At 44.4% G+C, this 24,044-nt stretch overlaps 1 protein-coding gene across 2 annotated transcripts in view; it reads right to left on the minus strand.

Annotated features, from left to right (window-relative positions):
- The window catches only part of Sil1 (SIL1 nucleotide exchange factor), a 254,748-nt gene that overhangs the window by 162,892 nt on the left and 67,812 nt on the right, over window positions 1-24,044 (minus strand). Inside the window, exons 2-3 of one of the 2 annotated variants that reach the window (XM_076554971.1) lie at window positions 22,154-22,294; window positions 13,697-13,810 (exon numbers count right to left, since the gene is read on the minus strand). In XM_076554971.1, the coding sequence (XP_076411086.1) occupies window positions 13,697-13,810; window positions 22,154-22,285 (246 nt within the window). In that variant the 5' untranslated portion in view covers window positions 22,286-22,294. The remainder of the gene's footprint in view (window positions 1-13,696; window positions 13,811-22,153; window positions 22,295-24,044) is intronic. The other variant, XM_076554972.1, reaches the window with a different exon arrangement.

Genomic DNA, 24,044 nt, shown 5'->3' on the forward strand with positions numbered 1-24,044 from the left:
AGGAATATGAGGCGGGTGGAGAGAGGCTCTTGGGCCCTTTCGGTCTGAGAGGTAAGAAGTCACTAGTGGCTGTCCTTTGCTTCACTCATCTTTTGGGTTATTATCCCTATATTTGACTACTGGTTCTTACTGATAAGACTAATTAGGATCATGCCTCACAAAGTTGTCTGAATTTGCATTTTCCTAATTCTTAAGGACGATGAACACTTTTGAAGTATTTCTTAGTCATTTGTATTTCTTCTATTGAGAGCTGCCTGTTCAGATCCTGAGCCCGTTTTTCAATTGGTTGCTTTCCTTGACTCTTAGTTTTTTTAGTTCTTTGTATATTATAGATATTAATCTTCTGTCAGATATATAGCTAGGAAAGATTCTCTCCCTTTCTCTGGGTTTCTTCTTTCACTCGACTGATTATTTCCTAAGCTGTACAGAAGCTTTTTAGTTTTCTGAGGTCAATTTATCAATTGTTGGCCTTAATTCCAAAGCAAACAAAGTCCTCTTTAGGATACTGCCGATGTTTTCTTTCAGCAGTTATTAACATTTCAGGTTTCAAATTGGGGTCTTTGGTCCAGTTGGAGTTAATTTTTGTATGGGGTGTTAGATACGGATCTAACTTCCCTTTTCTGCATGCAGACATCATTTTCTGAGAACAATTGGTTGAAGAGGCTCTTCTCCAGCATATGTTTTTGGCCTCTTTGTCAAATATCAGAAGGCTATACACCTATGTGTACTTATGTTAGGGTCTTTATTTTATTTATTCCATTAGTCTATATGTCTGTTTTTGTGACAGTTTCATATTGTTTTGATTGCTACAGTTCCACCATAGGACTCAACTACACCACTCCTTTGCGTATGCCCAAAGAATCTGACATCCTATTCCACGGGTACTTGCTCAGCACTGTTAACTCCTGCCCTATTCATTCTAGACAGAAAAAGGAAGCAGCCTAAATGTCCCCCAAAAAACAAATGGCTAATGAAAACATGGTACATAAACACAATAAAACAGTATTTGAACCAAAAGAAAAAAAATACTGGGTGGTGGTGGAGCACGCCTTTGATTCCAGCACTTGGGAGGCAGAGGCGGGAGGATCTCTGTGAGTTCGAGGCCAGTCTAGTCTACAGAGTGAGTTCCAGGACAGCCAGGACTACATAGAGAAACCCTGTCTCGAAAAACCAAAATTAATCAATTAATTAATTAATTTAATTAAGTAGCATTTGGCTGCAAAGTAAAGCAAAATCATGAAATTTGAAGGTAAATGGGTGGACCTAGAAAAGAGTATATTGAATGAGGTAACCCAGATCCAGAAAGACAAATGTCTCATGCTGTCTCTCATGGGAAGTTCCAAGCTCCAAATATTCAGATGTGAGTACATAAGTAACCACAAAACCCAGGAAGCTATAAAGGGACCGTGAGAGTGGGCGGCTTGAGAGGGGAATAGCAAGACTCAGGTGATATGGAGGGGAATGGGAAACATGGAGGGGGCACTGGAATTGGGAAGAGGGAAGACAAATAACATCAAGGCTGTTTGATAAAGGCTGACAATGTCCCCAACAAGAACCACAGACTACCTGTCAGGAACCCCAGTGCCAGGCATGGGAGCACTCATTCAAGTTGTTAGTCAGGAGAGTCCAAGTGACTCCCAGAATAATGTGGCGGCGGCTGTTGTCCTTGGCTGCCTCTTGGGTCGGAGACAGTAAGTCCCTAACCCTGAAAACACCACATACTTAGGACACAGGGATTGAATAATTTGAGCTGGATCTAACATAAGTCTCCTATCTGTGGTCTCACTTCCATAGTGCCAGAAAATCTAGGCAAGTTGCCAAGTGGGAAGTAAAGATGAATAAAGAAAATACAGTATATTTAGATAAAGGAGTTTTATTCAACTGTAAAGAAGAATGGAATTTCATTATTCATAGTATTAACAGGAAAAGATGTTGTTGGTAGGAAAATAAATAGAACTAGAGATCATCACTTTAAGCAAGATAAGACAGACTCAGAAAGACAAATACCACGATTTATCTTTTATGTACAGCCTAGACTCGTGTGTGTGTGTGTGTGTGTGTGTGTGTGTGTGTGTGTGTGTGTATGTGTGTGTGTGTGTGTGTGTGTGTGTGTGTGTGTGTGTGTGTGGAGAGAGAGAGAGAGAGAGAGAGAGAGAAGACAAAAGCAGAAAAAGGACCCTGACAGGGAGGAACCAGTCTAAAGGGGAGAACAAAGAGGACTGGAGTACATGTGATATGAAAGCAGAAGAAGGAACTGTTTGGTAAAAGAACACCAGCAAGAATGGAGAAAGGGAAGAGCATATGGGGAGCAAATAAAACTAAAACAGAATGACATGTGTATGAAAATGTCAAAATGAAACCCACTAGTTTGCTAACTGAAAAACATAATTTCAAAATCTACCACAAACATGAATAACCATGAGCATAAATGGATTAAATTCCCCAGTTAAAATATACAAACAGGTTGAATGGAGTTAAAAATAAGACCCAAGGATACGCTGCCTACAAGAAATTCATTCCTCCAGAGCAAAGTGGACATAGACTGAAGTGAAGAAACTGAGGAAAAATATCATGCAAGCAGAAAAAAGAAATGAGCAAGAGTAGCTACACATGCTGGGCGGTGGTGGCGCACGCCTTTAATCCCAGCACTCAGGAGGCAGAGGCAGGTGGATCTTTGTGAGTTCGAGGTCAGCCTGGGCTACCGAGTGAATTCCAGGAAAAGTGCAAAGCTACACAGAGAAACCCTGTCTCGAGGGAAAAAAAAAAAAAAAAGAGTAGCTATATAGCTATTAGATAAAATAAATCAAACACTTTAAAACACAAATAAGGTCACCATATGATAATAAATGGACCAATTCAACAAGATGAAACAGCAGTTATAAATGTGTATATACCCAAAGCTGGAATATTCAATTGTACAAACCAGGTTCTGCTTGTATGTAATTATACATAATCATGGGGACTTTAACACTCACTTTTGTCAAAGAAGAGATAATAGGCAATCTGTAAAGAAACACTGAAGTTGAATTATACTGTAGGCCAAATAGATTAACAGAGAATTACAGGACATTTCATCTAACAGCTTCAGGATACACATTTTTCTTCTTAGGAAACATGGAGTTTTATTCAGGATAGATTATATGTTAGGCAGTAAGTCTAAAAACTGATGATAAAAACTAAAGCCTGAAATATCCTGTATTTTTTTCTGTCCACAATGGAGTAAAACTAGAAATGAACAAGAGGGACTCTAAAAAGTATACAAAAGGGGCCACCAGGATCGCTCAGCAGGCAAATGCACTTGGCCCCAAGGATGGCACCTTCCTTCATTCAATCCTGGTGTTGTGGAATATTAGCTGAAAATGTGTTACATTTGTTTATACTGTGGAACATTTGTTTAATGATGCAAAGATGTGTTACATCTCTTATGTTGCATTTGTTTAACTCTGTGAAGCTGTGTTACTTTGCTTGTCTAAAACACCTGATTTTTAATCAAATTTACTTGAACCAAGTGTAGTGATGAACACCTGTCAAGAGTCAGGAGAAACAGTACATCAAGATCCTTCTCAGCTACACAGTGATTTCAAGGCTACTCAAGAACCTATCAAGAAACTAAATTAAAAAACAACTTGAAACAAATGAAAATCAAACCATGACATATCAAAACCTTGTGATGGAATAGGCAATACTATTAAGAGAGGTTTCCAGCAACACCTGCTTGTAGCCGGAAGTTTTCCTGTGTCCCACAGCCACTCAGTCCCAAGTAAACACACAGAGGTTTATATTAATTACAAACTGTTTGGTCTATGGCTCAGGCTTCTAGCTCTTTCATCTTAAATTAACCCATTTCTATTAATCTATGTATCTCCACGTGTCTCATGGCTTTCCTGTGTTGCATTACATCTTGCTTCCCTGGGCAGCTCTCAGCATCTCCCCTGACCCCACCTTCCTCCTCCCTGTATCCCTGCTTAGATTTCCTGCCTGCCTCTAAGCTACCTTGCCATAGGCCAAAGCAGCTTATTTATTAACCAATGGTATCAACACATATTCACAGAATACAGAAAAGACCATCCCACAGCACCTGCTCACATTAAAAAAAGACTTCCAACAATGTAACAGTGCAACTCAAGGAACTAGAAGAAACCACAGGTGGTAAGATGTAGGGAAAACCAGAGCAGAGCAGAGCAAAGATACAGACTGAAAAAGGAAAAAAAAAAGTATCAGTAAAAAGAGTTGTGGTTGGTTTTATGAAACTTAATCGCATGTAGCCCAAGCTGGTGGTAAACTCACTATGAAGCCAAGGCTGGATTTGAACTCCTGATCCTCCTACTTCTACCTCCCCAGCGCAGAGATTACAGAAGCATGCCACTTGCCCAGCTGTGGAGAGTTGGTTTTCTTGAAGATAAACAAAATGGACAGAATGTCAGCTACACTAATCACAAATGCTGTTTGACCTTAAGTTTCCTCCACAAGCTCATGTTTTGAACATCTTTTTACTCACTCGCTGTACTGCTGGAGGCTCAGGAACCTTTACGAGATAAGGTTTCTACAAAAAACAAACAGGAAAAAGCCTCTGGAGACTATAGATTCTGGTTGGCATTCCCCCTCCCGTTCCGTTTCCTGGTCCACCCCAATGTCAACACCCCCCACTGCATGCTCCTGTCACCAAAGTCACTCCACCAGGTCATCCCTGCCATAATGGATCCAAAGTCCCTGAAATCATCATTCAGAAGACAATTTCCTTCTTTTTCTCTATCAGGTCATTTGTGCACAGCTAATGTAATGAATACACTGAGAAAAGAGAAAAGAAACAAAATGAGAGGTTAAAAAAGGAGATTTACAACAGACACTACTACAGAAATATAAGTGCTATTATGCACAACTAAATACTAAAAATTGGAAACTCTAAGAAATGGATCAATTTCTAGACACACAACCTATGAAGCTGAACGTGACATAGAAAGCTGAATAGAAAAATAAGGGATATCAAATCAAAAAAGAGATCAAACTACCCGTCTGCAAATGACATGACTTTCTATGTAAGAAAACTTAAGTCTCAGTCAGTCTCTCTCTCTCTCTCTCTCTCTCTCTCTCTCTCTCTCTCTCTCTCTCTCTCTCACACACACACACACACACACACACACACACACACACACACACACACACACCACTAGAACTGAGAAGCAAATTTAATAAAGTTACAAGATATAAAGTCAATATACAAAAACCAAATACCTCTTTTATATATCAACAACAAAATTGCCAAAAAATCCTATTCATACAATAATACAGAGAGAGGCAAGGGGACAGGAATTTAGCCAAGAAAGTGAAGAGTCTCTACAATGAAAATTATAAAACCACAATAAAAGAAATTGAACCTCCCCTCCCAGGAAAATGGAAAGTCATCTTATAAGCATAGATCGGACTTATTAATGTCAAAATGTCCACAGTACCCAAAGTGATTTACAGAGTTGATGTACTTTACAGAATTAGTTTTTTTCAGAGACTGCTAAAATTTGGGCTGGCTAGATGGCTCATTAGGTAAGTATGCTTGTCATAAAGCTTTACAACATGAATTCAATGCTCAAGACTCAAATGGTGGAGACATCTGACTCCTGCAAGTATTCCTCTGACTTCCACACATCATGAAATACACAAATACACACACACACAAAGTAAACAAATCGGGGGAAATTAACTGCAAAGTTTTTTATGGCACTTAGTTGGCTGTGGTGGTGCACACCTTTAATCCCAGCACTTGGGAGACAGAGGCTGGTGGATCTCTAAGTGTGAGGCCAGCCTGATATAATGAGTTCCAAGACAGCCAGAACTATACATAGAAACCCTGTCTCAAAAAACAAAACACAAACAAAAACCCCAAAATTGTGTGGAACAACAAAAAGCAAACAATCAGCACAAGCCCATGTTGTGGGCTATTTTGATCGCACTGTGACATTCCAGACTGTCAAAAAAGTTTATCTTGAATTGGGGGCGAAGCCAGCAACTAAAGGTGACTGGAATTAGCCAATGAGAAGCCAGCAATTTGGATGGAGAAGACACACAGGAAGGAAGGGGTGGGAAATAGAGTTGAGCTTCCTTTTGGTTCTGGGACTAAGAAGAGAGAGGTCTTTTGTGGTATCTCTGGCCAAAAAGCAAGGTCAGCTAGTTGCTACTCAATCTCTCTGAGCTAGCAGGTTTTCACCCCAGCTTCTGACTCCCAAGTCTTATTGATAACTAGAATGATAGAGACTTAATTTAAACCTACATATCATAGCCATAACAGAGATGGGGCCACAGGACCAGAAGCCCCTCCAAGCTTCGGCCTAAGCAGCCAGCAGGGTGCTGACTTTGGGGTCAGACAATAATTAAAATATTAGTAGATTCATGTACAGCCACTAAGCAGACAGGAAAACATCAATCCTTAGCAAAAAACCAAACAAACAAAAACTCAAAAAATCTGGTGAGGGCTGGGATGTATCTCAGTTGACAGTGATTATCTAGAATGTATGACAGCCTGGGTTCAAACCCTATCACCACATATACTGGATATGGTAGTACATACCTGTAATCCCAGCACTAATGAGGGAGAGGCGGGGAGGTCAGAAGTTCAAGGATATCTCAGCTAGATAAGGAATTGAAAAACAGCCAGGCTACAAGAGACCTCACCAAAAAAGGGAGAGGAAAGGAGAAGGGAGAGAGAGGGAGAGAAGGAAAATAAACTACAAAAAAAACTATAAACAAAACCATTGGGGAAATGCATTAGGACACTGGTCTGCGCACAGAGATTTTGTGTTTTATATGATCCCACACCACAAAACTCCACCTCTGGTATGACATCAAACCAAAAGGCTTCCTCCACACAGCAGCACCTCAGAGCAGACAATCTCAAGAATGGGAGAAATGGAGCCAGAAAGAAACCCAGTTGTTAAAGCGCTTGCAAGGCAAAGCCTAAGGATCTGAGTTTGACCCCTAGAACCCATATAAAGGACCAAGCTGGACTCCCCACAGACAGCATCATACATACAATAATAGCAAAAAACTAGGGAACTGGAGAAGAACATTTGTACGATTCTTAGCCACAAAGGGATTACTAACCAGAATATATGTAAGGAGACTAAACAAATCAATAGGAAAAAACATTTTTAGTGAGCAAATGGGACTGGGATGTAGCTCTATGGTAGAATATATGGTAGCTCTTGGCTAGCACATATGAGGACCCTAGGTTTCATCCCCAGCATTGAGCAGGGGAAAAAGGGGGGAGGGGCATCCTAGAGTCACTGGGCTAAAGGTAGAGCTCGGCAGTAGAGCACCTGCCTGCTGTGCACAAAGCCCTGAATAGACACAGCTAACACGTCTGAAAAATGTTCCACACCACTGTGCTGCTAAGAATGAGAATGACCACACAGGCTCTTATGTACGAATGCTGGGTCCCAGTCGGTGAAACCGTTTGGGAAGTATTAGGAGGCGTGGCCTTGTTGGAGGAGGTGTGTCACTAAGGGCAGGCTTTAAGTTTATCCAAACCATTCCCGGTCCGGGTGTGTGTGTGTGTGTGTGTGTGTGTCTGTGTGTGTCTGGAGGTTTGAATAAGAATGGCCCCCAGAGACTCATATATTTGAATGATTAGTCATCAGGCTAAGGAAGTGTGGCTTTGTTGGAGTAGGTGTGGCCTTGTTGGAGGAATATGTCACAGGAGGTGGGCTTTTGAAACCCAGTGCCCCTCTGATCTCTCCCTCTGCCTGCAGAGCAGGATGTAGCTCTTAGCTATTGCTCCAGCTCCATGTGTGCCACCACGCTCCCCCATGATGATAATGGACTAACTCTCTGAAACTGTGAGCCCCAGATGAAATGTTTTATAAGAGTTCCATGGTCACAGTGTTTCTTACAGAACAGTTACTAAGACACCTCTCTCTCTCTCTCTCTCTCTCTCTCTCTCTCTCTCTCTCTCTCTCTCTCTCTCTCTCTCTCTGTGTGTGTGTGTGTGTGTGTGTGTGTGTGTGTGTCTGTCTCTCTGTGTGTATGTGTGTCTGTGTCTGTCTGTGTGTTTTTGTCCCTCATGCTTGTGGATCAAGATGTAAGTGAGTCATCACCTGCTGCTCCAGCACCATGCCTGCCTGCACACTGTCATGCTTCCTGCCATGATGGTCATAGACTCTAGCCCTCTGAAATGTAAGCTCCCAATAGATTCTTTCTTTTCTAAGTTGTTTTGGTCATTGTGTCTGCACAGCAACACCACCAGCAGAGTACAAAACAAAGCCACAATGAGTTGTCATTCTACTGAGTTAGAATAGCTGCTATGAAAAAACACATACAGAAAAGATGCTGGTGAGGATGTAGAAAAGAGAATTTTAAACACTTGGTAGAAATATAAAGTAGTGTAGTCATTGCAAAAGAAAAAATAGTTAAGGGTTCCTCAGAAAAACTGGAACTAGAACTGACATAGGATCTGTCAATCATACTACTGATCATATACACAGAGGAGCTGAAATCAGTCTGACAAAGAAGTAACTGCACCCATGTTGACCGCAGCACTATTTACAGTCCTAAGACACAGATCAACCCAGGTGCCCATCAGTGGTCAACAGTCAAGAGGAGATGACACACAGACAACAGACAAATTTTCAGCAGCTTCATGGGACTGACTGGAGGGGCACTGCATGAAGTAACTCAAGTCAGGCAACAGAAGGGGAAGCCGACCCACGGCTACGTGTCAGCATTCAGACCTGCTTCTTGGAATCCTGGCCAATAAGCAGATAATATCCTGGCCCGCCCAGAGTCCTGATGCCATCCTACATTACCTTTAAGAAAGGACTCCTCCCCTTTGCTCCCCCCCACACACACTTTGCCACGAGGTAGTGCGCACCTCCCCTCCTTCTCTCTGTCTCTCCTCTCTGTCTCTGTCTCTCTCTGTCTCTCTCTCTCTGTCTCTCTCTCTCTGTCTCTCTCTCTCTCTCTCTCTCTCTCTCTCTCTCTCTCTCTCTCTCTCTCTCTCTCTCTCTCTCTCTCCACCAAATAAAACTCTCCACTGAGCGCTGTCTGCATGATGGCTCTCTCACCCGCCATGAGACACCCCGGCTCAAACTTGCCAAGGACTCTCTCTCCTTATCACAACACTAGGCAAGAGCTCAACCACAAACTACATCCCTAGAGCACCCAGAAAGACCACATGTTCTTAAAACCATTGAGGACAAACAGTTACTTTCACAATAGGAACAAAGAAGGGCACTTGGGATGGAGAGATGGTGAGTAGTGAAAACAAGTGCTGTGAGATAGATAACTATGTTTCACAACACTTAACTGGATACTTCAAAATAGCTAGTAGAGTTTGAATGTTCCTGACTCAAAGGAGTGATAAACATTTCAGGTTAGAAACAGGGCAATTACCTAACCTGGTCATACATTGTACACAAGTACTATACCTCATAAATGTGTATAATTACTGCACTGAAGAACAAAATACACCCAAAGAAAGAAACATCATGCTTTAAGCCAGGGAGGCCTAACATTTTAAACAATCTTTTTTGCTCAACATGGTTTTTTTTTTTACATCATCTCTTAGTATCTTCTTTGAATCAGATTTTAAGATACCTCAAATTTTAGTGGGAAATGATACAAAATTGGTGCTCTCATGTCCAGTCTGTTCTCTCTGTACGCCAGATCTGGCCCTGAGTGACTAGACATTTTCCCGGGTCGTATCTGGCTATTCTCAAAGATCAAGGATTCAGAATCACAGAAAGCAGTGACATCAACACCCCTCAGACTGGACAGTCGTTCAAAGGGGGAGCTCCAGAAGAGACTTTGTGGAGAAACAGCATCATGAGAACGGGGTTATAATGGTCATGGCAGCTACCATTTGTTAGGCCCTGACCAGAAGCTTTCCATGCTTCAACTCAACTGAGTCCCTTGTGAAGTATACACTATTCCCGCAGTACAGATGAGGTGAAGATACGGCCTATTCGGAATCAACACTGCTCAGAAAAGCAGAGCAAAGATTTAGTTCTGGTCAGCATGGCTCCAAAACCCCTGTGTGAAATCAGACTCCAATGTCTTAATTAATGGTTGTTGCCATAATGCTGAGAAAATAAAGCTGGGGCAACAAGATAGATCACTTTATTACATCTACCAGCACACCCCTCTTCCCAAGCAAAGATGTTCATGGGCCAGGTGAGACCACAGTCGCAGAAACAAACAAATAAACAAACAAAACAGTGTCTTAACTAAGAGAGAAACCAAGAGATGAGAGAGGCAGGCTGACCTTGGTCAACTCTAAAGTAAGTCTCCTGTGTGTCCTGTGCACTGGCAGCTGGCTTCTCAAGGCTCCTTCCCCTGCTAGATCACAACTCTGTCTCCTTCTTACCGTATCATTCCAAACATCAATGTCCTCTCGACCCACTAGCAAGAAACCCCAGATAAGGTGTTAGCTGACAAACAGCTCCCAAACCATACTTTGTAGAGCTTGTAGACAAGTATGATTGTCTCAAAGGCCAAATAGAACCTTCAAGATCAAAGAGAATGAGTAAATCCTAATCATAACTGGTAGACACAGTGAACAAAAAGTTCTAAAAGAAGATGCTTCTGGCTGTGAAAATTCCCCAAAGGAGTCTGTGTCTGCAGAAACTTATTGGCTGATTAGAATTTCAGTAGTGTGAAGAGACTGGAATGTCCAGGCTAATTACCTTATCTTGGGCTAGTTCTGGCCCTCCAGAACAACCATGCCTTACTCTCCACCCCACATCCCCGCACATCAGAACTAACATCTTGTGACAATAGATAAAAGCCTTTCAGAATGTATTGATTAGCAGACAATTAGCTTCTACCGATCTAAAAGCTAAGAGTGTCATCAGACAGCATCTTGAGCCTGTAAGAAAGCTTCACCCATCTCAATGTAGCTGCATCTCTGATAAACCCACCCAAATATTTTAAACTTGCCTTGATTTATGACCTGTCCATGTTGGAACATGGAATTTTGGAGAGCCTGAATCTGTGTTCCTAGGCCATGGTCTCTCAAAATGGCTCCCAAATAAACTAGCTCTTATTCCCTCTTAAGAAGAGAGCTGTGGCTTCTGTGTCCACACCACGACATATGAAGACTTCTAGGACAGCACATTAGGACCCTGCTTGAAAAATCAACTATTGGAGCAGCCACTCCCATACTAAAAATAATAGCTGACATTTACGCCACACTGGGCTAGTGCCGATGCTAAGTATTTACCATGTAACCACATTTAACTATAAGAAGTTTTGGAAAATGAGCCAGCGGCCAGTCTCAGCTGAGGAATGGTCACACTGTCAATGAGGCAGACAAGAGAGAACTCTTCTCACTAAGCTCCACAACCGCCCCACTCACTCACCACCTTTTCTGAAGACAGGCATTGCAGCCATAGTCCGCCAGCCCTTATACCCCTCTAAAGATGTGGCATCCCAACTTAACACTTGTGTTGTTGTAATAAAATACCCAAGAAAAGCCACTTAAGGAAGGGTGGGTCCATTTTGGCTAGGAACCTAAAGGGGGATACGGTAGTCAGCGGCCACCATGGGGGGAAGGCAGGCAGCAAGAGCTTCAGGTAGCTGGTTTCACTGGACCCTCAGGCAGGAAGCAGAGAGAACGCTGGGACAGTTGGCTTTTTCCTGTCTATGTAGTCCAGGACCCCAACTCACAGAATGGTGTCATCAACATCTAGAGCGGGTCTTCTCACTTCAGTTAACCCAATCTAGAAACTCCTTCACAGACATGCCCAGATGTTTATCTCCTAGGTGACTCTCGAGCCTGTCAGGCGACAGTGAGCCTTAACTATCACACCAGAGAGGTACTACGGTCAGGGCTGAGCGGAGAAGATGTCCCCAGGTCATAGTGACACACACAGATACCCTGACCTGGGTAGGCATTAACCAGCACAAACACCTTCAAACAGGACAATTCCAGGTCATCAAGAACACTTGCTTGGACCCCAGGCTCTGAAGAAAGGATCATAAGCACCCTGTTCCATTTAGGATCCTGGGACAGTGGCTGCTGCCTAACTTAGATTTTAAATGCCATCGAGGCGGCACTTTTATGGTATGAGAGAAAAGATGCTTTAACTCCTACTGCCTTTAGCACATGATGAGAGATTATGACAAACAGACACAGCTTTGGAACAGACAAGGATAAAAGCAGCTTCTCCCGATGAAAGTCAGTATTAACATTTTTCTGAGACTAGACTCAATAGAGCTAATATAAATGGGCCAGAATAATTATGGTTCTGAGAGCTCATCTATTTGGTTAGACTATTATCCAAAAGGGACTTGCTAACACACAGTCCTTAAGTAAATTCATCAGCATGCTTTGTTAATTGTGCATCTGCTAAAGCTCTCAACAGGGAACACAGGGATCCTCCTGAGCTCTCAGTTGAGAAGGGGACACATTCCTGATCCCTCAAGACTACTGGGTGCCTTTCTGGGCAATTTTTATTACTAAGCTGTGTCAGAGACAGCCCCAACATCATGCTGTAACTAGTCCTATCCCCAGGAATCCTGGGAGTCCATTTTCATTGCCCTTGAAAAGCCAAAAAGAAAGAAAGAAAGAAGAAAGAGAAAAGAGGAAAGAGGAGGGGGGCAGAGTAGCACCAACAGGATCTTAGTCAGGGAACATGAAAAGCTCAGAAGGATTCGTGACTCCTGACTGTACATTCCCCACTCCACAAAGGGGCAAAGAAGGCAAACAAATGACTTCAGAGAGAAGGTGGAAGCTTGCCCTGAGCCAGAGGTGAACCTCAGCTGAGCTGGATTGTTATTAAATTCATCACAATTGTCATTTGCACTTCAAGGGCCTCTAGTTCCAAAGCTTTATCCAACCTTTACTGAGAGCCCTGGGGGGCTGGGAAAGGGTGGCCAGAGAGGGTAAACTGTGGGAAGGGAGATACCTGGAGCTGGTCAAGGGCAGTCTATTGCTAGGACAACCCAGAAAAAAGGCCCTGCAAGAGCTTCAATATGCTGCAGCCAGGCCAGGCTTCTGTGGACATTCCCTATCTACCTGTGACCACACTGCAGCCAGGCCAGGCTTCGGTGGGCATTCTCTATCTACCTGTGACCACACTACAGCCAGGCCAGGCTTCTGTGGACATTCCCTATCTACCTGTGACCACACTGCAGCTCTAAACAACGAGGTCTAGGTTAACCAAGAAAGGCCAAGAAGAACAGGAAAAGGAGACGTAAGATCTGGACAGTAGAGAAAGTGGCAGGACAAGGCAGAGGAGGAAGCAGTCTGTTTGGGAGCTGGTATTCTCATCCCCCTTGCCATCTAGTTCCTCAGGATAATCCCGATCCCCAACCCCCGCTCCAGCTCTTTCTCCCATGGCATGTATGATTCTGACCCTCGGTCTCTTCCTTTTCAGAAAGAGAATAATTATAGTTGCCTACTTCATAGAGTTTCTGGGATGATTACATAAGAAGAGATACAAAACATTTAATATAATACTTGATGTGTGGAAGCTGATTATTATTTTATTATCTTCACTGTTACCGCCATTTCCCCCCCAAAGGGAAACTGCTGTGACCTTTAAACAGACTAGAGGAATTAGAAATGAGAAAAAGGAGACCACATTCCCACAAAAAAAGAAAAAACAAAACCAAACCCTCCAAGCCCAGCCCATTCCACAGTGCTCTTGGAGACAAGGAGGCTCTCTCAGGCCTCCTCCTGCCGCTCCAACCGACAGAAGACACTTACTGAGTTCTGACAGCTGAGGCAGGAAGTGAACCAGGAAGTCACCAGCAGCCCAAGCAGCATTCCTAGAGGAGCCCTTCTGGTGGAATACAGGTGCTGAGGAGCCATAGTCAGGACCTGGGGACAAGCACAGGAAACAGAAGGTCAGTGCCTGGCTCCCCATCATGACTCTCACCACAGCATTTCCTACACCGATGTCAGACATTTTCTGCACAGGAGAATAGCGGGCCTTCTCTACTACTACTACTAGATAAACCTCTAAGGTTCCCGCTCCCGTGACTCAAATGATGTGCCCTGATTAGAAACGCACATGCCATAAACAGCCCGGCCCTCCTTCCTCACTAATAGTACTTGGGCTTGGGGAACGTGTTACTGGCTACATTGGGAAGAGGGGAAATCAGCCACCTGTGTGGCACATGGACAGATGTGGATCAAGTCCATATACATATCTGTAACCACCTTCTTTCAACCATACCCATTATCGCAGCTAATGACATTAGCATCAGCGCCCTCTTACTTAGCGAAGCTCAACATTTCCAAGCCACAAGATCTTGTGCACTACTTTTTAAAAATCATAGCATAAGTATTAGCAGATGTCAACAATTTTAAAACATAAGGAATGAAAGACTTCCTGCCACACAGCAGTGGTGCAGGCCTTTAATCCCAGCACTTAGGAGGCAGAGCCAGGCAGATCTCTGTGAGTTCAAGGCCAGCTTGGTCTACAGAGCAAGATCTAGGACAGGCTCCAAAACTACACAGAGAAACCCTGTCTTGAAAAACCAAAAAAGAAAAAAAGAAAAGAAAGACTTCCCATACTCATGAATTGCAGACAGTATTGTTAAGATGACAATCCTAACCAAAACAACATACAAATTCAATGCAATTGCTACCAAACCCCATGGTGTTTTCTGCAGAAATGAAGAAATTTATCTAAATCCATATGGAATATTAATGAGCACAGAAAGCCAAGACAATCAAAAGGAAGAAAGAAGACTCATTTTTTTAATCTGCAAACTCACTGTAAAGCTACAAGAATCCAAGGTGTGGTATTAGCATGAAAAAAGGCACACAGACTAATGAAATAGAAGTAAGAGCACAGATACAACCACATACACAGTCAGTTTTCAACAAAAGTGTCGAAACTGCTCATTTGGGAAGAAAAGGAGCGAGTCTCTTCAAGAAAACAATGCGGAACAACTGACTATCCATAAGCAAACGAATAAAGCTAGACCCTTCCTTTATAATATACACCAAGATTCACTCAAAATGGATCAGAACTAAAAGTAAAAAGCTTTCTGTTGTTGTTGTTGTTCTTGTTGTTTTGAGACAGGGTTTCTCTGGGTAACAGCCCTGGCTGTTCTAGAACTCACTCTGTAGACCTGGCTGACTTCAAACTCACATTGAAACAAAGGCCTACATAACCCAGCTGTCTTCAAGCTTACTATGGATCTGAAGATGACACTGAACCCCCATCATTCCTGCCTCTGCCTCCCAAGTGCTGGATTACAGGCATGCCATTCCACACCTGACAAAAAGCATAGACTATGGAGAGAAAGCACAGGGGCAGTCTGTACGATGTTGGGGTCTGGCCTGGGTCCTTAACGGTGACACCGAAAGGGGCAATCTTTACGATGTTGGGGTCTGGCCTGGGTCCTTAACGGTGACACCGAAAGAACAAGCAACACAAAGAATAAACTGGACTCCATCAGAACTACACAGCTCGGTGTCTCGGGGACTGTATTAGTATAAGGTTGGTAACAGAGCTCAGTCTAGAGCATTTGATAGTACGCATGAGGTCCTGGATTCAATTCCTACCACCACACACATACCCTCAGAGCACACAAGCATACACACATACACAAAACCATTCAGCATGAAAAGACAACCTACGTTATGAGAGAAAATTTTTTCAAATCACCCAAATAATAAAAAGTTAATGTCTAGCAAGCACAAGGCTTGAGATTTTGCTTAGTGGAAGATCACTTCCTAGGATTCATGAAGCCCTGGGTTCAATTCCAGCACATCAAAAGAATACAAAAAAAGACTCAGCCAAGGCACTTGCCACCAAGTCTGACCACCTGAGCTCAATCCCCAGGACCCATGTGGTAGGAGAGAACCACTTTTACAAGTTGTCCTCTGACCTCCACACACAAACCATGGCACGCCACAACCACACACACACAAATAAAGATGGATTTTTATAAATATACATATTTTTATAAATATAAAGTTCAGACTGTATCAAAACTGTCTGGGTTTCAATATAAAGACAGGACAATCCAGTTTAAAACTGGGCAAAGGTGTCTAGGGAATGTAACTCACCCAAAGTAAGCTTGCTTAGCATGCCTGCAGCCCTGAGGTCAATCCTCAGTATTCTCCAACATAATAATAATTAAAAATTTCCAAACAACAAAGAACTAATAGGCATTTCTCAAAAAGGAAAAAGAAAGAAAGGGAAGGATGCACACACGCAAAAATAGCCATTAGGATCATGAAAAGATCCTGAGCATCATTAATCATTATGGAAATGAACATCAAAATCACTTCATACCCAACAAAGATGATTACATCATTTTTTAAGTAAAATAATAAATATTGGTAAGGATTAGTGAAGTCATCATAACTATTGATGGGAATGTAAAGCAACATGGCCACTTTGTAACACAGTTTGGTTTTTCAAAAGACATGTGGGCCAGTGAGATGGTTCATCAGGTAATACAACTGCCATACATGTGACCACTTGAGTGTGATCCCTAGAACCCACACAAAGGCAGGAGAAAATTGATTCCACAAAATTGTCCTCTGACCTCTGGACATGTACCATAGTATGATTGTGCCCTCCCAAAACCATAATTTTTAATTATTTATGTATATGTGTGTGGTATTTTGCCTGTGTATATGTCTGGACTCCACATGCATACAGTACCCTCAAAGACCAAGAAGAGGGCATCAGAACCCTGGGACTGGAGTTACAGACAATTAAGAGCTGCCATGTGGGTGCTGGGAATCAAACCTAAGTCATCTGGAAGAACAGCCATCTCGCCAACCCCAACTTAAAATAAATAAAATTTTTTAAAGCTACATGTACAGCCAGAGAAATGACTTAGAAATTAAGAGTGTATATTGGCCAGACATGGTGGTTCCATGCCTTGAATCCCAGCACTCAAGAGGCAGAGGTAGGAGCATCTCTTGTGAGTTCAAGGCTTAGTGAATTCCAATCCAACAGAGTTACATGGTGAGACCTTGTCTCAAAACAAAAAGCCTGTACTGCTCTTGGAGAGAACTCCGTTTCAGTTCCCAGCACCCACGTCAGGCGGCTAACAATAACCTGTAACTCCAGCTCTGGGAATCCATACCATCTTCTGGCCTCTGCAACACCTACACTTGTGTGCACATACCCACACACTGACACATAAGTACACATGGTTAAAAACAAAATAAATCCAAAACAAAACAAACAAACAAACAAATCTCTACATTTAAGCCAAGTAGGAAGATCAAGAGTTTAATGCCAGCCTGGACTGCACAATGAAACCTTGTCTTTAAAAAAAAAGCTAGAGAAAAGTTGCTCTATGGCAGTTTTGCTCCCAGGAGTCTACCTAAAGGAGGCAAGGAGCAGGAACTCAAGCAGCTACTTGTGCATCTGTGTTCAGAGACACGATTCACAGTCCTCAAAAAGTAGGGCTAACCCTGGTGCCCAGCAACAGTGGTGCGCGGCTCTAACACCAGTAGCCGGGAGGCACAAACAGAAGGATCAGGACTTCAAAGCCAGCTTTAGCTATAAAGTGAGTTCAAAACCAGACTGCTTATGTAAGATCCTGTTAAAAAAAAAAATAAGCGCAAAAATTTTAAATCTGTTACATACACACAATCAACTATTACTCAGTAATACTACTTACTTAGATATCTACTGCAACACAAACCTCAAGACATTACATCAGGTGAAATAAGCAAGTCACAAAAGGACATACATGATCCCACCTTCATGAAGTGTCTAAAAGTCCTAAAGAAGGAAAATGGATCATCGTCAGGGGTTAAAGGAGAGGAAGAGTGGGGAATTACTGTGGACAGGACGAGAGCTTATGTCTGTGCAGCAGTAATAAATTCTGTAACCAAAGTTGGTCAGGACACTAGGGTGGACAGCCAGGCAACTCTACCCAGACTAGCACATAAACTAGAGAGGCAGAAAGGAAAACATTAGACAAACACAACAAAAACTTGAGGCGAATCCGTCATGTGTTAGCCAGACTCTTGGAACCCTGATGCAGCTCACTGAACTACTTGGTAGTGGTATAACTGAATCAACTACAGAGGAGTATTTCTGAAGAGTATGATGTTTACACTTCTCTGTCCTATCCCGGCCACACACTGCCCTGCTCCAGTTCACTGGTCCTGTGACATTACTGCCCCAAGATGGACTCAGAGCTCTGCCTGGACCTTCTCTCAGAAGTTATTACCCCTGTGAACAGCCCATGTCTTCCTAGGGGCAGACAGAAACCTTCCCTAAGGACATCTGCAGCCTTGAAAGAAAAGAGCCCTGCTGGACCAGCACTGTGCTAAAAAAGCCCAGCCAAACGGAAAAGCAAAGGCTTAGGACTAAAAATAGCTGCTACACTCACCCAGCAGCAACAGCCTTTGCTTTCTGCCAGTCTCCCTCTCCATTTTTTATCACAAAATGGAACTGCTGAGTGCCACACAAGTTCCTCCCAGCATCCCGGCTTCCTGGGGGCACCAATCACACTGAGAGACAGAGAATCAGTTCACAGCAACTGCACTGTTCTGAGCAGGTGTCTGTCCATGTCCAGGGTGATGGAAAGGGGCCAGGCTGGCTGAGGATGAACAAGGGAAGGGGCTGCCACATTAAGAGAGGCTAGGGAGGCCCAGGGAGATGGGTCTCAAGAGGACACAGCCCTAGAGCTTCCAAATGCCTTTTGTCTTTCTTACCCCTGCAACCTTGACTGAGAGGGACCGAGCACTATCAGAACATAAAACAAAAGGAAGTAGCCAGGCATGGTGGCTCGCATCTGCAATCCCAGCCCTTGGAAGGCTCAGTCAGGAGGATCACTACAAGCTCAAGGCTGGTCTGCTGGACCACAGAGTAAGACGCCATCTTAAAAGAAAAGAAAGAAAGGGAGAGAGGGAAAGAAGAAAGCAGCACACTGCCCCCCAAAACACACATGCCCTCCTCATGTGACAGTGCTCACGCATATATGTATGTGCACACGTAATGGGCGCTCCCTTCCGACAGCCGGGATACATAAGGGGCTGGCGACGGGAAAGGCAAATGAGAAGTCAAGGGCAAACGACACCTGAACGAGAGGCCCAGAGAGACTGAGGCACGGCAGGGCAGGGACAGCCGATACACACACAGCAGCTTCCTGGAGTAGGAAGGGAATGGAGGCCACAGAAACGGCTGCTCCCACAGGGCTCTCATCAACTCCATCTCCTACGCACACTCATGCCAGCAGGAACATCGGCTGCCAATACGAAGGAGGAGAGATCAATTGAAAAATGGATCCTTCATCTCCCCTCAATAATTCCACCAGGACCACACACCTGACCTACTTATCGCTTCCATTCGCTTTCCCACAAAAGACAGTAGGCATGGGGTTAGGAGGGGGCTGCTGGGGAGACTGAGGAGAAGTCTAGGTGAAGTGAGGTTAGGTCAAAGGAATGAGTTTCCCAGGCTTTGCAGGGACCCCCAGAGAACATGAACAAACTCTGCAGCATGTAGCAGGGCTAAGCGTCTGTCCTTTAAGACCTGGCTTGCAGCCAAGTCACTTGGTTTTGGTAGAGAGAATGCCAGCAAAGCTTGTCCTGAGCTTTGGCTGAAGACAAGGGAGAAAGAGCAAGTGTGAGCAGCACAGAGCTGCTCTCTGCCAGGACCCAGGCAGCTGGGATCACAAAAGAGAACTTGAACATAAAGCCAAGTTCATGGCGTCCCACTAGGCCTGAGGAGAGCAACCCTCCCAAAGCACTTGCTGCCCACAGTCCCGAGTTCACCCTGCACGGCCTGCCAAACAGAGCCTCCATCATGCTTGGCCTTCCCAGAGAACAGATCCGCAAACTTCACACTTTGGCCTTCATCCAGCGTAAGCACCACTTGGTCCAGGAAAGGGGAACTGTGTCAGTGGCTCCCAATAACTCTTTCCTCAAGTACCCTTGGGCTGAGACAAGGGAGACAGGAAGATACTTGAGATGGCCATCTCTAGATGGTGCCTCTACTTAGACAGAGGTCAGGTGCTCTCGGCAATCTGTATTGTCAGTTTACTGTAGCCCAGAGCAGATGCTTGGGCAGTGCTGGGGAGAGGCCTCCAAGCTCCCGCCTCCCTGGTACCTCATGTGGCTCTGTCCTCCACTCCATTCCCACGGACTGGAGGAGAGGTCTGGGCCCTGTGCAAACAAGACAACTCCAGTAACTTCAGTCTTTTCTGAGGAAGGAAGACAACAAGTAGCCAATAACGGGAGGCAGAGGGGATTGCTGGGTCCCAGGTATGTGCTGACATGGCTGGCTAACACAGACAGACAGACAGTGGCGAACACAGACAGACAATGGCTGCCCCGAGTTTCAGAACAGTGCTGAGAACACGAGAGAAGGCTGTCCAGTGCAAGGCAAGCCCTATCAGCAGCCACTTCAGACTCTCTGGAGCTTGGTCCCACCTACAGTATGTATACAGATACATATTGTTTTCCTCCATCTTCTAGAAAAAGTGAAAGGTCAAGATTTTCAAATTTTATTTTATAAGAAGGAAACTAGAGAGACAAAAAGATTGGGGAGAAAGCATAGTACAATGATTTAGAGCCAAAGAGATCTCAAAAGATCAAGTCTGACAAACTCCTAGCTACATGATCTTAGACACAACTTGAGACAGCCAGCAGGATGCCTCAGTGGGTAAGGGCACTTGCTAGCAAGCCTGATGATCTGAGTTCAATCCCGAGAACCTGCACGGCAGAGGAGAGGAATCCCATAGCTATCCTTCATCTTCGCACACACTGTGGCCCTCAGGCGCCCACACACATACAAACAAATAAATAGATGTCATAAAAACTGAAAGACGACTTTGCTAGGCTTTCCTTTTTTCAACTATAAAACGGTCATAATATGAGTCTCTACTCAAAGAATGGATGGGAGGATTAACCGAGCAATGAACGGAAAGTACAGCACCTGGTACTTAGTTATCCTTCCATCAGTGGGAAAGTAATTGCTGTGACCCCTGACCCCAGTCAATGAGGGCAAGCCAGGAACCCCAGAATCACATTCTAGAGCCCACACCTCGTGGTTCCGGGACCCGCACAGTCTCCAGCTGACACACAGGCCTTTGCTGGGTACCTGCTCCCGGGAGGTGAAGACAAAAGATGTTAACGAAAAACCTCCACACCTGAATGTGGCCGGTTCTGAGCTGAAATCCCAGGCAGACCCAATCCACACAGAGCTTTCTCAGCATACTAGCATCCAGAGAGCCAGGCCCAAGCACACAGAACTGCCAGCTGCAGAAACAGCTGTGAAGTAATCCCGTGCTTTCAAACTGAAGGTTAGAGGATGAGCTCTTCCCACAGACACACATTCATTACTATTTATGGGCCGTACAAACGTGCGCAGCCACTCACCTCTTCACAAACAGAAGCTGCCCACCTAATTTAGGCAGACAAATATGAAATGCATAGAGGACACTGAAGGACAGCCCTGGTGTGGAGGAGCAACGTGCAAAGGCCTAAGAAAAGAAGTGGCGTGTTAAGAATAACGAAGGGCAAGAGAACTAGGGTTGGAGTGGTCAGACAAACAGACACAAACGAGGCAGAAAGGCAAGGAAGAACAGAACAGAGTCTCCAAATATCAAAAAAGATACGGTTGCTAACTGCAGCCCACCCACTGGCTGGCCAGACTGGACTCAGAACCAGCCATTTGTGCAATAGGCACTGTATTTTCCCCCAGCAGAAAGGGCATTCCTAGGTGAAGCAAATAGAAATTCCTCTAGAATCCAAGGCAGCCAAGAGCAGTAGTGAGAGGAGGCTGTTGGAAGACACAAGGTTCCGGTGAACACAAGCCAGCTCCTGGCCAGAGAACCCCAAGGCCAAGGCCACCCCTGCAGTCCTCAAGAGACAGTCTGAGAGGCCTTTCCAACAGCAGCCCGGGGCAGGCTCTGGCTCTGCCAGAGGACACAGGAGCCAGGAGAACTCTATGGGCCCCACCAGAACCAGAGCCCCGGGAGGAGAGCGAAACTACACGGACAAGTGAAGGGCGATGAAGACACATTCTTGGCTGTTTTTTAATCCTTTGTGCTCGCAGAGGTGGGAGAACATGACCCACCCCATACCCACTCCAGCAGAATGAAGTCCGTATTTTCAAGAAAGTAGCTAAATAGATTACCAGAAAACTGCAGTCTCAGAGATAAAAGATAATGGCTATATCTAAAAGCAATCAAGAAACAAGTAAAGTGATTGAATAAAAGAAAGCCTCGCCTGTCCCTCTCCAGACTGGCCACGGCCTTTAGGGAATCTCAATGCTGGAAGCTGAAGCCCAATCTTCATTGGATGGTGAACCAGAGGACAAGGCGGCCGCTCAGTCAGCACAGGGCACAGCAGCAGACCCATGAAGGTTCTCTTGAAAACAAAGAGAAAGGGGAATGAGAAGGGCAAGGACTTTGGCACCATCAGAACAGCAGTGAAGACCAAAACAACAAAAGTAGAGTCACTGTCTCGTGGAGAAACCTCAGAGGGCAAAGGACAGTAGACCAAGAACCGTCTTCAGTGTCCACTGCAGGTTAGAGAACCACAAGAGCAGCAGCGAGACCAGTGTGTAGATTACACAGTCCAAGAGAGCAGACGGCATGGATGTGCAGCGCGGCTCTAGAAGCCATGGGTTATTAAGTGAAAATCCCAGGGCCAAGTATGGGATGCCTCCCTTTGTCAGGGAGGCCCCAGAAGCACCCAAAACAACACAGGCAAGTGCTAGTGCTCTTAGTTACACACCTGTTGCACGAATCCTAGTTGGTCTTACAATAAAAACCTGGAGCCAGATACTGGGGTAAATGCTGAAAGATCAGAGGAAAACAAGCCACAGCCACTTCTCAGCTGGCCAAAAGGGAAGATCCTGTCTCCACTATCCTCAGACCGAATGCCCCAGAGCCCTCAGCCGAGAGGGCTGAGTTCCTGTCTCCTCCCGCCTTCTATGCCTTTCTCTGCCCAGCCACATCACTTCCTGTCTCAACCTTCCCAGTGCTGGGATTAAAGGCGTGTGACTCACAAATACTGGGATTAGGGGTGTGTGCCACTACTGCCTGGCTTCTATGTTTAATCTAGTAGCTGGCTCTGTCCTCTGATCTTCAGACAAATTTTATTTGTTAGAGTACAAACAAATTATCACCACACATACCAAAACAAGATGGTAAGACCCTCATGCTGAAGACTCACACACTGGATGTAGGACACAAAAAAATTAAACTGGAATTGATCTGAGAACTTGCTCCATGCTGGCTAGCTGTCATACTGCTGCAAGGTGCTATGGGAAAGAATCATCATCAATGATCTTATCCAACAGTGGACTGAACCTGAGTGTTATAAAACCAGCTTACCAGGCAAGATGCAGCCACTGAGGCAATAGTGACATGAGTAGATGAGAGTAATTAACTGCTTTCTGACTGGATCGGAGACCCACTCCACAGGAGGGAGTTAGTACCTATACCGGAAATCTGGTCAAAAGCCCATGACTAAAGAGGTCATAGGCCCTAGTGGGGAATTTACTGCTGTGGTTATATAAAATGGACCTGCTAGCAAACTGCCTTTATATATGTTTACATCCATATTAGTGCTGGTCTCAACCTTGATCAGAGAAACTTTTTGCAGTAGGCAGCAGTTAATGCAGACTCATACCTGGTCAAAATGCTAAGATAAAATGACTGTTGAACGCTGTTGAGTATCCCTAAATGGGACATCTATCACATACACCCACACACACTTCCCTATAGCTCAAGAAACACCACCAAAGATGGGGCCAACAAAAGTAAATAAATAAAGGAGCCAGAGGATGGGAAAGAGTGCTGTGAGACACTCTGTGTGGACATGGAATAAGGCCACTGCACCCACGAATTCACAGACCTACATAAGACCAAGCAGTCAACTCCACCATGGATGGGAGAGCTGCTCATGAGGCCCCACCCAGCTGAAGAGCTATTGGCAGTTAACAGCTACTGGGGGGTTATTTTTCTTCGGTGGTACAGCCACCGGTAAGTTACCCATGTTCTAGTAAGTAACCCAAAATCTATACTCATACGGCTATATGAATATTATATCATCTTACAACCAGAATTAAACAGAGTCATAAAAAAAAAAAAAGACATGAAAGTAGGAGAGA

The sequence above is a fragment of the Peromyscus maniculatus genome, chromosome 19, assembly GCF_049852395.1.
Source record: "Peromyscus maniculatus bairdii isolate BWxNUB_F1_BW_parent chromosome 19, HU_Pman_BW_mat_3.1, whole genome shotgun sequence".
NCBI classification, from domain to species: Eukaryota; Metazoa; Chordata; class Mammalia; order Rodentia; family Cricetidae; genus Peromyscus; species Peromyscus maniculatus.